At 40.8% G+C, this 16,727-nt stretch overlaps 1 protein-coding gene across 1 annotated transcript in view; it reads right to left on the reverse strand.

The window, feature by feature from the left end:
* The window catches only part of EMSY (EMSY transcriptional repressor, BRCA2 interacting), a 90,062-nt gene extending 79,582 nt beyond the window's left edge, over positions 1 to 10,480 (reverse strand). The window contains 5 exon segments of the mRNA XM_032360531.1: positions 1,289 to 1,307; positions 1,310 to 1,362; positions 2,871 to 2,970; positions 8,522 to 8,630; positions 10,357 to 10,480. Coding sequence (XP_032216422.1) covers positions 1,289 to 1,307; positions 1,310 to 1,362; positions 2,871 to 2,970; positions 8,522 to 8,591 — 242 coding nt within the window. The 5' untranslated portion in view covers positions 8,592 to 8,630; positions 10,357 to 10,480.
* Positions 10,481 to 16,727: the final 6,247 nt, after the last annotated feature.

Here is a 16,727-nt window from a genome sequence, read left to right on the forward strand (position 1 = left end):
AGTATGAAACTGATGCATCAACTTACAACTAATTGCCCCACAACATTTCTCCAGTGCTTTTAAGGTACTAACTGTCTCTAAGTGCCTCTGAATGTTAAGCTATTGTTTACTACTTTATTATCTAGCACATAAGTTTCCTATTACCACCTCAAATTAGAATCTAGGTTCAGTCATTATTTTTAGAGCAACCCAATTCAAAAGTTTAGAGCAAATTAAAGAAGGAACACATTAATATTTGAATGGTTCAACCATGTTGGCCTGACAACTAAATACTTAATGTCTCTACTGGAAAAATTCCAAACTTCTACAGTGCATACATACCCACCACTGAAAAACCTCAAAATCCAGATACCTAAGCTTTCTAACTACACAGTTAAAAAGGTAGCACCCCATTTTATAAGTTAAGTAAAATGAGGAACAACGAAGCACAACATGAAGCTAATGAATCTGCAGTGTCAATTCAAACACTGCCAACTGGTTTAAACACACTATTGATCACATTATGGAAATGCACTGAATTTTTTCCTTTAGTTTTATTTCACATTAAAACATAAAAATTTTAAAAAATGAATTATACTGTAATAAATCTTATTTTTAATGAAATGTTCCTGTCACCTTGCATTAACATTTAAGGATAATTTGTTTCTTTCTATTCTTTAGGAGGCACTATCTCCATACAATGTTTGATCCTTGCCCATAGTCCTCCACCCCGCTTCACCCCCCCATCTATCACATAGTTATAATGATCTGAAAATAATTTGATAAGAATCCTTCATAATTTTATTTTGTTGGCTTTTTTAAAGTAAATTAGATATATTCATATTTCTTAAAAGTAGACCATATATTCTTACAATCTTTTTTCTGACTCTCAAAATACATGAAATATTAGTTATAAAGAAAATATATAATGCCTATTTATAAAGCAATATGTATACCACATACCATTACAAAAGAACCTCTAAGGGGCTGTCAAATGAGGGGAGCATACTACTTTATTACTGAACTTTGCTTTAAGTAAGCGAATCATCTGCTAAACTGTGGTGGCCTTTTATCCAGAGATCACATTATAACTGGATTTGACCTGAGTACTTAAAGCTTGCCTAACCAAATGCAAAAACATAACCAACTGAATAAACAGTTAACACCTCTATGGTCAGGATCCCTGAGTAAAGAAATATTACTATTAAGATAAAAGACTCAGGAATCTGCTTATACAACAGGAAGACTGCTTCAAAACTATGTTATACTACGTCATTAAAAATCAGGGGTTGTATGACTAATGGCTTACTTATGTGCAATTGTTGTAACCGTTCATCGTTTACTGCTCTCCGAACTTCAGCACGGTGGCGCTCTGTTGAGATGCTATGAAAAAAAAATAGCCATTATAGAACTCTGCCAAGCAGGCAGCTCTTTTCTATATTTTTATTAATGTTTAAGTCAACATTTTGTTTGGGGAAGAGGGGAGACCAAGATTGATTTGTGAAAAGATATAGACGGGGCCTAATATATGTCTTCAGATGCTTTAATTCAAATCATAGGAAAGGGTTCAAAGTGATTCTGTGTAACTGCAGAAAGAATTAGTTGCAAATTAGAAATCACAGGAAGACAAATCAGCTTGGTAGCAAGTCATTACTTCCAAAACGCAGCAGAAATGTCAGACCATGTTCAAGATTAGCAGAGGTTCCTGTTATCTAAATATGCAAACAGCCACTGAATGACCCGTAATTGTGGTTACTGAGATGTTGGCACTTAGAGGCAAGTCTTCTAAAGTTCTTTCTAAAGCTTAAGAATCTATAATTTTATGTTCAGTGAATATAATAAAGAAACAAAAGTGGCAGGATAATCTGTTTCCTGTGGCTATATGCTATGAAATTTGACACCAAGACATTACTCCCCTACTCAACACTTCAGCTGTATGTCTTCTACATTACACTCTTACCATTCCAGTCAAAATGTGCAGATACTGATCCTGACTAAATGAATGTAAAGTTAATACTAAAAAAGTGAAAAGAGGCTACACCCATTCCACTAGTAAATATTCAGTAAAATGAATAACCACTCTTCAAATTGTAATCTTTACTGCTTAAGCTAAATCTGTATCATGGACTAAAATATAAAATAGGTAAGGGGCTGAAAAGCAGATTTATGGGGAACCAGAAACAACAAACAAAAAATTATATATAAACCATTAAAAATGAAGACAATGAGATTAAGGATTTAACTTAATAATATCCCTATATTAATGTTATCCCTATATTAATGTTTCCATAGATAGGAAACAACTTCTTTCTCTATTTTCATTTAAAAAAAAGAACAGGACAAAATGGTTTTAAATGTAGAAAGGAAACTTCAGTTAAAACAGTATTTTCGGAGAAAGCTCAAGATGTCAGAATGGATCAAGACAGGTATCAAAGAATTCCACTCACTAGAATTTTTTAATGGATTCAAGTGCCACTCTAGCAGGAAAATGGGGGTATAAACTATCTGCAGGGCTATGACTATTTCAAAACCACCCATTTCTATAAATTAAGATAATAACTTCCTAGTATGTCCTTCTTCCCTCCCAACAAATGACAATGGGCCACTCCAAGTCTTCAGATCTTCTTGCTACCAGGTCTTCTTCCCTTCGCCCATGTCAAAAATACCTCCCCTTCCCAGGTGACCAAAACCTAAGATAACCTGCCTTAAACCCTTTCTGGTTACAGAATAAATGATAAATTACATAACTTTCTGTAAAAAGCACACAATTAGGATGAACTAAGTACCAACAACCTGAACAACTCTGTCTTCAACTTGAGAATGAAAAGTATTAAAACTCCTCAAAATGAAATTTCTAGAGTCACATCTCACAAACTTTTATGATAATTTACCTAAGAACTTTTGAGAGTTCTCCAAGAAGATCTTTCTTTTCCTTGGTGAGATCCCCCTGTGCCCGAAGTGCACTGATAACTCCAGCATATGCCTCCAATTCTAGAAGAAGAAAATTATTTTATCAAGATAGGCCTTCAATATTTTAATAGTGTGGCTACATATAGTGAAACTTCAGGGCAAAAAAACCTAGAAATCAATAAAAAAAATCAACACAAAATTTTTAAAGTTCCTCTCAAAAATGTTATCTAAGAGCACTGATTAAAATGTGGCTTTTATAATTGTATATCTTTTTTTTATTGTGTCACAGAAGTCATGTGTACAAAATGTTTAGGTAGAAAAATCTAATGGTAAGTATTTTATCTCACACATTATCACTCAAGAACATGTAATTCTGATGCTACCAACAATTGGGAACAGGCTCCAAGTGATACAAGGCTGTTAAGAGAAATTTTTAGCTTTACTGACAGGTTACCTACAATGACCAATCCTTGAAATAATTCCTTAGTCCTGCCTAGAATTCAAACTACGTTCTACCTCCCTCCTGGGGTTGAGAATACCATGAGTACGGCACAGTAGAAAACTCCTAGAACAAGAGTCAAATGACCAGATTCTGGCTCCAGCATTCCCACTTACTAGTTGTGTGACCTTGGGCAAGTTCTTTCTCACTCTTGAACCTCAATTTCTTTATCTAGAAGGGACATCGACGGTATCTTCCAGATCTAAGATCCTCTGCATCTACGATCGAAATGACTAAGACCAGTTAGGAAACATGAGTTGCTCTTTTTTTTTTTTTTTTTTTTTTTAAAGATTTTTTATTTATTTATTTGACAGACAGAGATCACAAGTAGGCAGAGAGGCAGGCAGAGAGTGAGAGAGGGAAGCAGGCTCCCTGCTGAGCAGAGAGCCCGATGCGGGACTCGATCCCAGGACCCCGAGATCATGACCTGAGCCGAAGGCAGCGGCTTAACCCACTGAGCCACCCAGGCGCCCAACATGAGTTGCTCTTATAGCAACCAACATATAATATACTGAACCCTAATGCCAGACAGTTTCATTTCACTATCTTTCCACAGCAATAACCATTATGAAATTATGAAACTGCCAGTCTCCAATACTGGTTAAAATATAAAAGCAAAAAGTCCTCACTGGCTCCCAATGAACCATGCCTGCCTCCCAGCACACTCCTTGGGAACTGTACTACTTTTGAATACTCCCTTCCCACACTGACTCTGGGCTTGGCATGTGACTTGCCCTGGCCAGTGGAACATCAGCATACATAATGCAAACATTATGTATGAAGCTCACTAACATTTGCCTGCAGGGCCTTGCTCTCTCTTTTCAGATCTCTCTTGAGATAACCAAGCTGCAAAGAATCCCCGGATAAAAGCCACATGGAGAGAGGCCCAGCCATCTGAGCTAAGCCCAGCAAACCAGCTAACATACCAGCTGAATACGCCACATGAGAGAGCTCGGGCAAAACCAGCAACCACAGAATCAAAAGAAATAATAAATAGTCATTTTAAGCCACTAAACACTATGAGACAGGTAAATCTGAGCAAACTAGAATGATGGGAATAAGTGTCCAAACTACAGTTATCTTCTTAGTCAATTCAAGCTGCTACTAGTATTTGGTATTTCCCAAGGCCTGATGCACAAATAATGAAGGTATACATATGTGCATCCTAGGTACTGCATCAATAATAAACAAGTATAGTTCATGTTATTCACAGTTCTGAGAGCCAAAAAAGAGTGAGCTGACTATATTAAACAGAAATGTCGATCCATGGGGTGTCTGGGTGGCTCAGTCAGTTGGGTGTCTGCCTTCGGCTCAGGTCGTGATCCCAGGTTCCTGGGATTGAGGCCCCACATCAGGTTCCCTGAGCAATAGGGAGTCTTGCTTATCCCTCTCCCCCTGCTCCTCCTCCCTGCTGGAAAGAAATGTCTGATCCAACTGAATTATCCCATGTGTAAACATTTTGCATATTCAATCTATGCTGAATACTATGTAGATGTTTCATGGAGTATCTCTGGAAGAACAAAGCTTTCCTGCTCTTAGCATAGTGAAGAAAATACTTAGTACCAAGAAACATTTATTTCAGCTTTTATCAGGACCCAAAGTAAAGTTCAGAAAGACACTGGGAATAACCAACTAAGAAATCGCTATGCTAAAAGTTTACACCTCATTTATGGAATATTTTACTCAACAGGTCAGTACTGAGTCCCTTTATATATACCAGATAGTATGATAAATCCTGCCTTCAAGAAGTTAACTCCAGAATAAAGCTACAGTGAAACAAGTCATCAGACAATGATGATACAGTTTATAATACAGTGGTAAAAGCAAAGAGAAGAAACACACCACCCAGTCTACAAGTATAAGCTTTCATCAGAAAGAGAAATGTGCTCTAAGCAATTAGAAAAAAAAATGCAAATATGCAGAAGGAATACATTAAAAGAGCAAATAATGTCTCATACAGACATCAAACTTCCTGGAACAGTCAGTGAATATTTTTGGAGTTCTACTTCAGTATAAGTAAAAATATGCCTGTACTTGGATAGTCACTAACTCAAACCAAACTTAACTGCACCTTACTACTACTACAAGGTACCATGGAGAATATCTACATGAATAAGACAAAGTCCCTATTCTCAAGGTCATTAAAATCAAAGAAGAGACCTGTACATAGAAATAAAGAAGGACAAAATGGAAAAGTAGTTTGGGGCCAGACTAAGCCTCTAGTTCCAGGCTAAAAAGCTCTTATTTGTAGGACCCAGAAGTTGACTGAATGTGGAAGAACAGCAGAAGGAAAGGAAACAGATTTTGTAGTCCGCAAGATATTTAGGTGAAGGGCAATACCATAAAAAGAAATGGAGAGGTCAGAGAGAGGAAATGGTCTGAGAAAAAGAAAAAGAAGTTCACTTTTGGCCTATGCAATTTATGGTGATCAAGATACTACTTCAAAAAGAGTGAAATTAATCAGAGAAATGCAGAAAAGGTTTTTGACATTTCAAGTCTCAATCCAAGTCTAACTAAAAAGTCATGGACAAAAGTTAAGAGGTGGTAACCTCACACTAAACCGGAACTCAGACCACAGTTATAGTCACACAATCTGAGGCACTTCCTCCATTCTCCAGAAATTCACTCATTGTAAAGAACATTTACTGACTTCGAACTTCCCTGACATATGATTTCCATTTTGATGGGTATCCTCAGATTCTGACAAATATCAAACTTAATTGAATTTCTCATAGTTTTGGTGCCATTCTAATGGCACATAAATATGAGAGATACATGCAAACACCACGGAAAACAAAAAGATTCGCCAAATCACTCTATAAAGTACTCAACGTTCCACTTAAACAAATCAGCCATTCAATTATACTACAGTCCATGAAGCCCCAAGTAGGTGTTGTAACTGAGGAATGGTTTTTTTAAAATAAGGCATGGGAAAGGCAGGATAGAAAGAAGGAAGCATTTATCTATCACTGGCACGTTCAGTATAGTATTAAAAAAATTCTTGGGGTGCCTGGGTGGCTCAGTTATTAAGCATCTGCCTTCGGCTCAGGTCATGTGGGATCGAGCCCCAAACGGGCTCCCGGCTCAGCAGGGGACCTGCTTCTCCCTCTCCTACCTCCCCTGCTGTGTTCCCTCTCTCCCCGTATCTCTCTGCCAAATAAATAAATAAAATCTTAAAAAAAAAATTCTTGATCTCAGTGTTTTTTATCTAAGTAAAATTTAAATGTTTAGCATTTTATGTTAAATGATTTATAACTATTTTTAAAAGAACAAAATTAACTGTTAAAATATTTTAAGTTAATTCTTAAGTACAGTACTTTCTCTAAACTTTGGAACGAGCGCTAGTGTTTGAAGGCAATTCAAAAGTTTCATTGTTATGATAATGAGCCAACGGGTGGGGAGGAAGTCTTTCTGCAAATCACTATCAGGACTCACCTCCCAAAGTGAAGGGTCATTGAAGATGACATTACCCTGTAGGAAGGCTGTTTTCTTTTGTATAGAAACAGCTCTCCCGCAATATTACCCACACAGCTCTGGCTAAAGTTAAGGATAAATTTAGACTTAAAGGTTACCATTTTTATATTTAAACATAATCTCTTGACTCAGGCCCCAAAAGCCCAGAAACTCTAATCCAATCTACTGTAGCTGGGATCTGTTCATCTGCAATTATTTTAGTTATGGAGTAAATAGCAGTCCAACTCGATAAATGGTAGATAGCAAGCAATAGCAACTGCATGCAAGTGTGTAGAAAATCATCCTCGAATTAGTACTAAAAGTTTGGATATAAGGTTAAAGGAAAAAAATGATAATGGGTGACTGCCCAAAAAAGCTCTCTAAACATGCTAAAATACAATGCTAAGAAATAGTTTAAAATAAGAGAAATCCTCCCAGTGGCCTGATGGGAAATAAAAAAGAATGTTACTAGCAGACAGCACCAGGGCAGCTATGATTCAGATTTACACAAAAGAATTCCCAAGCAAGATTTCCTCTGAAGATTCTCCTGCAAATAATGTCTGAAAGCAACTGCTCTAAAACACTATACCCTCAGATGTCAAGCACTATGGTAGGACCCTTTTATATACAATGAATCCACATAACAAACCTATGAGGCAGATATTATGCTTTTTTTACAAAAATGTCAACACATTTAAGGAGATTAAATAAACTGTCCTTGATCCTGTGGGTCATTAGTGACAAGACCAAGACCCCAGGTCCCTCCGAATTCAAGGCCCACACTTTCCCCTTTAAAATTATAAACAAATAATTCATATCCATTTCCAAAACATTTAATGTTCTTTTTCAAATTATTTTTTCATTTACTGAGCACTCACTATGTGCTAGCCTGGGACTACAGTGGTAAAGAAGACACAAGGTCATTCTTGGACCTTAGAGTCTAAAGCATTCGTTCTCAAACAAGGATCTTCATTTGAGCCACAGAATATAAAAAATGATTTGAGTAATTTTCTCAAGAATAGTACAAAACTATTACCATTCTAAATGCATAAAAAGAAGTTACATACAATTCATTACATACAATGAATTAGGCTTGGGATTAGTGCTTAATTCTCTCCCTAAATGCTAGTTGAGAAAGAAACATAGAGCGTGTTTTATTACTGACTGTAAACATAATTTAGGAAAGTCAGCATAGTTAACATTTACTCAGAATTCAGAAACAGTCTATAAATCACACATACATTCATGAAGATTAAAATAATGCTAAAGACTGGAATCATATTCCCTGGGTTACAGTCCTGACTCCCTGACTTATTATCAGCATCATGTTGAATTCTAAACTTCAGTTTTGTCATCTGTAATATGGAAACACACACATACACAAATACCCACCTTTCCCATTTGAGTGAGGATTAAATAAGATATTGAATGTAAAGAACTCTGAATAGCCCAGTACCCCTCAAGAACTCTGAGCTACTATTTTTATTATTATGGTCCATGCATCTACTACGTAAAAAAAAGCACTATGCTAGGCAGTGGGGAAATAATGAGAAGATGAAAAGTACACCTCTAAAGAATTTCTAATGCAGCATGAGATGACATCCAGGCAAACAGCCATGACAAAAACAGAAAGGGAAAAGTATCATAGAAAGGTATAAACATCAAAAACGAAAATCGTACCCAATTTTCTAAGAATCCTTTTGCATTCATCCCTGCTGAGATCCAAAAGGGTTGGCCACACAACAGGCATTGCTGCTTCTTTTTGGTAGCCCCAAAGAGCTTGTCTTCCCTACCAAAACAAATGAAACAAAAATCAAATTACCAAAGTACATTCGAAGGCCACTTACCTGGAGAACCACACACTAAGAAGTAAAACCAGTAAGAACATCTCACAATCCTATTTCACTACCACACTTTCCAACTTCTGATAAATGAAGAACTAAGCAACCATTCCGCAGCTTATTATTCCAGCACAGGGCAGTGGAAAGAGCACAGGCTTTAGGGTCAGACATCTCTAGTTTCTAGTTCCAGCTTTCAACTCACTGGCTGAGTGATCCTGGTAAAGTGGACTATCTGAAAAAAAGTTTTGCACATCTGTAAAACAGAAGTACTATCATCCAATCTGTTTAAGGATTAAAGAACAGTATGTGAAGTTCTTATGATAGTGGCTGGCATGCTGTTTAATAAATAGGTGCTACTACCCGTGTAACCTTGCCCAAGTTACCTGATTTGTGTCTGGTTTCTCACTTGCGAGTTACAAGAGATAAAACACATATACCTCCTACCACGTTACATGGGCTAATGGAACTTAACTAAAAACTTTCTTCTCAAGTCTTAACAATGAGCGATGAATTTACACTCTGTAGTCATTAAAGAATCATTTACCAAAAGTTTAGATGTCAGGAACTTACTTCATACTGGGAATTGCCTGGTCTAGAGGATAAAAAGACAAGAGCGCTGGGCGCTTGCACAATACCTGCTTTGCACCCGGTAGACCCAGTGTAAATATTTGTTAGGTAGATGAATGAAGATAGAGAAGAGTGGGTAAAATGAATGAGTAAGCGAGTGAGTGAGTGAGTGAGTGAACGAGCCAGCGCAATGTCTAGTCGAGGAAACAGGCACCGAACCCTAATAACTGCTACATCCCATTCCAGGCACCGGGGCTCCTAACTCCAGCTCTGCGCCCGGAGTTGATCCCCCCCCCCCCCCGACTTCCCATAGTCCTCTCAGCTACAAACCAAGCCAGAGCAAGGAGAACCGGACTGCGCGCCCCAGCCGGGAGGATGACATAAAGAAAAGGGGTGGGGAGGAGGAAGAAGGGGCAGAGCCAAAGGAATCCGCTCCCTCCACAGGCCAGTCCCCGCCCCCCGACAGGATCTTGGAGGCGGCCGGCGACCGCCCGAATCAAGCACCACGTCACGGCATCCCGACGCGTCCCCGCCAGCGCACCCCGCCGCGGGGCCGCAGCGCACTGGAAATCTGGGCAGCAGGAGCAGGAGCTCGCTCCGGAGCCGGGATCTCGAGTAATCCTTCCCCCACTCAAGTGTCAAGGAGGCGAGCCCGCCCCGCCCCCTCCCCAAACACGCACTCTCTCGCAGCACCACAACAAGAGCAGCCCGCCCACCCTCCTCACCGGTGCCGCTCAGCGCCAACCCCAATGTCAATCCCACTACCCAAACCCTTCAGGACCAGTAGTCGGTGTCAGGGGCCCCGGCCGGCATCAGCACCTCGCTCGCTCCCTCAGCGGAGAGGACAACGGAGAGAGTAGGCGCGCGGACAGCCAGACGGACAACCGAGACTCACCGGGAGGCTCCCAAAGCTGGACCCCGAGGATCCCAGCACCAGGCCTGCCAAAGTCCCACTCAGCCCACCTCGGGGAGCCCCACGATCCCGTTAGGAGACAACGGAGGATGGGGCTGGGCGCCCCAAGCCGGGGACCAAATGGCTGGCCCGGCGCTCCTCCAGCCTGGCTAACCTGCCAGCTCTTCCCAGCACCCTATCTGAGAGTCACCCACCTGCCCGGCCTTTCGGGGCTCATCTAAAAGGCTCCTCCGCCAAGACTAGGGAACACCAGGAATTGGGTTTGTTTGCGGTGCCTCAGAAGGGGCAAGATGGCGACAGGCATCAGGGCGCAAGCGCAGCCGCGCGCTGCCAGTCGGGAGGTGTAGTTCGCCTTTCCCGCCTTTCGGAGAGCGGACTCCAGAAGGCCTCCGTTCTCCCAGTCCCTCTTTTCCTCCGCGTTTTGAAAGGAAAGAGGAGACATCGCGGGAGGTTCTGGGAATTGTGGTCCGAAACCAAGCTCCCTTCTCTTTCGCTCTTGGTATGCTGTCATAGGCGCAAAGAAGGCCGGGATTGTAGTTTCCTTGGCTTCTCCTCCATACCCTCCTCTCGGGGTTCGCGCGCCTCTCCTCCGGCTGCTGTCTCCCAACCAATCAACTGCGTTCTTTGCTACGTGTGGCGTCACACGTAGAGGCCAAAATGGCGTCGGCAGCTGGAGCAGAGGCTTTATCGCGACCTTTACTCTAGGCGAGGTTAGGGACCATAGGAAAGAAGCTTTGTCCCTGAACCGCCGTTCAGGATTAGTATCGGATTCCTCAGAGTCATGGGAGCAATTACCAGCGGCCTCCAGCCCCCACCAGACGCAACTCAAGGAGAGAATCCACGCTACAGGAACCGACATAGCGGACGTCTCAATTGCCCAAACCCAATCTGGGGGTTGCGGAGTTGCCAGTGGATAAGGAGAACCCGAGCGTTCTCCACTTCGGGTTTCCCCGCGTGTGAAGTGGGAATGATAGTGATATCTCGTGCTTTAGCTGTCAAAGGGAAGAAGGAGAAGGTATTTATTAGAGGCCTTACGGCGTGGTAGGTTCACCCTTCTAGCCTTTGTTCTAATTTAATCACAGAACAATTGTGCGAAGAAGGTATTGTTGCCCCTATTTTACGTATGAGAAAAGGGACCCAGTCTGTAGTTATTCGTGGCCATAAAATCGAAGCCAGTGCTTGGTATTGTAGAAGATTTAATCCCAAGTTTTGTGATTGTTCTTCCGCTTAAATTTTGTATTTTGGGGAATGTAGGATCTGGTTAAAATGCCCAAGTCAAATGGAGTTCTTTTTTTTTTTTTTTTTTTTTTTAGATTTTTTATTTATTGACACAGAGAGAGATCACAAGTAGGTAGAGAGGCAGGCAGAGAGAAGAGAGAGAGGAGGAAGCAGGCTTCCCGCTGAGCAGAGAGCCCGATGCAGGACTCGATCCCAGGACCCTGAGATCATGACCCCAGCCGAAGGCAGAGGCTCAACCCACTGAGCCTCCCAGGCGCCCCTCAAATGGGGTTCTTAATACACTTTCTGATATTAACAGTTTTCATGTAAATGGGGTTAATCGTACCCTATGGGGATGTTGGTGATACACAACATAGAAGAAAGTTATTTGTAAATTGTAGACCTCTGCAAACGTGTGAGACTAGTGATATTCTGAATGGAGCTATAGCTTAAAAAGAGAAAATAAATAGCATCTAAGTTTCTTATTTCTATTTACCCATTAGCTAAAAATAGTCTCTGAGGTCCCAGAAAATTGTTACTGTTGAAACCCAAACCTGCCCCTTCAGAAAGTCATGAATTGGGACATAATACCCAGGCCCTTCTCTCCCTCCTTGATCTTAAAATGCATTCTGTTCCATCTATTTCCCACCTGTTTTCAGGTCGGTTACTTAACTTTTGGAAAGATGGTAAAAGAAATTTCAGTTTTGAGGCACCTGGGTGGCTCAGTGGGTTAAACCTCTGCCTTCAGCCCCTGTAGTGATCTCAGGGTCCTGGTGATCTCAGTGTCCTGGGATCCAGCCCCACATCAGGCTCACTGCTCAGCAGGGAGCCTGCTTCCTCCTCTCTCTCTCTGCCTGCTGCTCTGCCTACTTATGATCTCTCTGTCAAATAAATAAATAAAATCTTTTAAAAAAGAAAAAAAAAGAAACTTCAGTGTTTAGTTTAACATACATTCTTTGAGCCTCACAGCATCTCAGGTAGGCATAATTTAGATCCTCCTTCCACCCCCACAAACACGTTTGAATGAGGAAAACACAGAAATTGAAGAACTCACCCAATTTCACAAAGCTAGGAATTGAAGTGGACTTTATAACCCCACATTTTCTGACTTCCAAGTGTCTTCCTCTACATCAGATGTCAAGGAAACAGTAATGGAGTAGAAATGGAAAGACAAGCTGCTTATAAAACTGACTCTGACCATAATACGTAGCATATAAGTCAAGAATTATAGCTTACTCTTGTGCTTACCTGGTGCCAAGTATTATTATAAGCATCTCACATATAAATCATTTAGTCCTTAAAATTTTATGAGGTAGAAACTATTATTTCTAATTACAAATGAGAAAACCGAGGCGCAGGAAGGGCATTAAATAACTTGCCTAGAGTCATACATTTGTAAGTAAATAGTAAAGCCAGGAATTAAGCAGCTTGACTCCAGTGTCTGCTCTAGACCAGTGGTTCTCGAACTTGCATGTTCAGTAGGAACTACCTGAGGATCCCGTCAAAAATTCCCATTTGACTGAGTTATGTCTAGGTAAGGCGCCTAAGATTCTATGTTTGTTTCTTCCTTTAAAAAAAAAAAAAAAGATTTTATTTATTTATTTGAGAGACAGAGACAGAGTGAGAGGAAGCATAAGAGGGGAGAAGATCAGAGGGAGAAGCAGACTCCCTGTGGAGCTGAGAGCCTGATACAGGACTCAATCCCAGGACTCTGGGATCATTACATTACCTGAGCCGAAGGCAGCTTCTTAACCAACTGAGCCACCCAAGCATCCTAAGATTATTTCTTTTTCCTTTTTTTTAAAGATTTTATTTATTTATTTGACAGACAGAGATCACAAGTAGGCAGAGAGGCAGGTAGAGAGAGAGGAAGGGAAGCAGGCCCCCTCCGGCGCAGAGAGCCCGACTTGGGGCTCAATCCCAGACTCTGGGATCATGACCTGAGCTGAAGGCAGAAGCTTTAACCTACTGAGCCATCCAGGCGCCCCATATTCTGTATTTCTAACAAAGTCCCAATCTATCATATATCCTTCCTTTCCTCCTAACTATATATGTTTGAGTCTGCCTTCCCTATTCTGCCTCTGATTGCTCCATGTTCCCAAATATTCCCAATATTAACTTCTCTTCCTTAAGGTTCAGAGTCAAACTTTACCCTCAAGAAACATATCCTGGGGTGCCTGGGTGGCTCAGTGGGCTAAAGCCTCTGCCTTCAGCTCAGGTCATGATTACCGGGTCCTGGAATCAAGCCCCACATAGGGCTCTCAGCTCAGAAGGGAGCCTGCTTCCTCCTCTCTCTCTGCCTACTTCTCTGCCTACTTGTGATCTCTGTCTGTCAAATAAATAAAATCTAAAAAAAAGAAAAAAAACTTATCCTGTCCCTAACTTTCCCTCTAGGATAAGACAGGCATTTCTGCCTCTGCTTCTACATACCTTGTTACAGAATCCAGAACATTTAAGTTATGGTCATTTGTTCAGAAATCTTCCTGACAATGAGCTCTTTAAGGAGAGGTCTTTGCACTTCAGTGTCTTAACCAACCAGGTTAAGCAGGTTTCTTGAAACAGACTTTTTCAAGAAGCCTACCACCCACTATAATTTTGTAGTGCTATATTGGAGAAGTTGGATTTCACAATTATCATGAAAATATCTGTTAAGTTCCCTGTAATATTATACAGGTAGGCAAGTCGAAATGGATAAGACTTTAGAGATTCATTTTCAGAATGAAAAAAAAAAAAAAGGTCCAAAAACATCAAATGAGTTAACTAGAGTCATACAGGAACTTTATGGCAGGACTGGGACTGGAAACCAACCCTTTTGACTTAAAGTCTGCTTGTCTTTCCATTGTACCACACTGCCTTTAGATTCTTACCTTCGGAAAGATTTTTTTACCACAATGGTATAAGCCAAGGTGCATACTAAAAACGAGAAGAGCAAAAGCAAAAAATTAAATTAGTAATATTTAAAAATAACTTGGCAATAAACTATATTAGTAGCATATAAAATAGTAGATCAAGATAAGTAGATTCGGGAGACAGAAAAGAAAAGGTAAGTAAGGGGAGATGGCAATTATATACCTGGCTTTCTTGGAAGATCAAAAATGCACTGAACAATCTAGAACAGCTTCAGAAACGAGGTGAAAGATCTGGACCCTGCCTTGTCAACTGCCTTATCTCCTCTCCCTTACTGCCCACTAAACTCTGTAGTCTGTACTTCACAAATAGCTGGCCCCAGTGTTTCAGTGAGCTGATAATGAGGCCTCATCACACCACCTAGGTGGAGAAGACCTTTTCCCCAACCCTTTTCCTCTAAAAGAACCTCTCTACACTCCTTCCCCAGTATATCCACCATACTGTCACTGCTGTCAGGGTGACCTTTCTGAAATTCAAAGCTCACCACGTCAGCCACCTGTGTAAAACTTTCCAGTGGTTTCCAGTGGCCAACAGAATAAAGTTCCAGCTTTTTTACAAAGAAAATTCCTTGTATATCTAACATTTTCCTAGAGCACTGCCATCACTTCTTTATCTTGCCTAAAATCTGATATTGTCCTAGAGTTAACTGCTGCTCTTAACGCCCTTTCAAATGGAATTCTGTCCCCATCTTTAGTATCTTGAACCAGAAGTAAAGGCTGGTATTCTCCTCACCTTGTAACCACATTTCTAGATCAGCTACTCCTGCACTGAGGCTTTTTCTATCAAGCCATGCAAACTCCATTCCATCTACATTCCATCTCTCAAGGGATGATGGGATCTTATAAACTTTTTAACAGCCTGCTATCATTAGTTTATGTTGCCCTGTTGTCCCCTCTGCCTTTGTCCTCACCAGAAAGTTTTTAAAAAAACAAAAAACCTTCCCCCAGCACTGCCTTTCAACCACCATTTCTTTGATCATATCTGTACTTTGTTCTCCAGAACTCTTCCACCTCTGAAATCAGTAACCAAGGGATTCTACCTTCTAAACAAGACCTTCTTTTATCCAGACTTTTTATACTCCTTTACCCTCACCAAACCTGTTCTTCAACTTCAGTGAAATCTGTAGTTTACAGTCTATGGGTTCCAAGTTTGTTCCCCTCCTCCAACTTTACTTTATTCCCTTTCTAAGCTGGGACCTAGGATCATGTGTTTCAAACTTGGTCTCATTGGCACTTTCAACTTCATTCAGCCATTTCTGTCCTTCCATATAAACCCTAAAACAGCCCTCCTTCAATCAGTTCCTCCCTTACATCCCTTCCCATGTTGATGTAGCTATTAGTTAATTATTGGGGCATAATAAGTAATCCCAAACCTTGATTTAAAACAAAAATAAGATTTTGGTTTTCAGTTGTTTTTTGTTTGTTTGTTTTCATTTCATATGGGTTTTGCAGTTTCTATGGGAATTAAATTAGCGGACTGATTCTGGCTTGGAATCTCTAAGTGGTTACAGTCATGATGTCCGCTGGGGCAGCTGTCATCTGAAGACTGAGTGGGGCTAAAAGATCAGCTCCCCAGATAGTTCCTTTAGGTGGTTGACACTTTAGCCAGGGAAGAGATCTGTATCTCAACTCTGTGACCTCCCTATAAGGCTGCTTGAGCATCCTAGCAACATGATGGCTGGCTCCCCCTAGAGCAAGTGAGGGGTTAGAGCAGTGTGGAAGCTACAATGTTGCAATGTACATGCCCATTTGCTGTGGACAAAATCTGGCTTTAGGAATTTGTACAAAGCAACAAATCTAGGACAACTTTATGGAAGTTAAGTAGCATTTATTGAAGTCCAATTATAAAAAGAGCACCATGTGTACATCACTTCATTTAAACCTCACAACAACATTCCCATGACAGTAATCATCGTCCATTTCATAGCTGAGGAAACTAGGACCTAGAGAGAAAAGTAATTTGTGCGATGTCAGGTATCACCAAAAGACTCTTTCCCAAGAACACACAGATATTACAGAATCCTGGTTATCTGTGGTTGCATAACAAAACATTGCTGTAGCTTGAACAATTTATTTTGCTCCCAAATCTTCATTTTGGTAGGGCTTAGTGGAGACAGTTTATCTCTCCTCCTCTGGGGTCTACTGGGGAAGCTTGGCACCTAAGATCTAGAGTCATCTGATGTCTCATTCATTCATATGACCAGCAATTGATGTTGCCTGGAATCTATGTTGGGATTATCAGCAGAGACATCCGTATGTAGCATCTCCATGTGGCCTACGCTTCCTTGCAACATGTGGCGAAATTCCAAGGCCAAGTGACTGCAGAGAGAGAAACAAAACTGGAAGTTTTTATGATCAAACAATGGAAGTCATGTTATCATTTGTGCCATACTCTTGGTTGGAACAGTCAGGCCCACCCAGGTTCAAAGTGAAGGGAAAAA

Source organism: Mustela erminea, chromosome 9 (assembly GCF_009829155.1).
Source record: "Mustela erminea isolate mMusErm1 chromosome 9, mMusErm1.Pri, whole genome shotgun sequence".
Classification (NCBI taxonomy): Eukaryota; Metazoa; Chordata; class Mammalia; order Carnivora; family Mustelidae; genus Mustela; species Mustela erminea.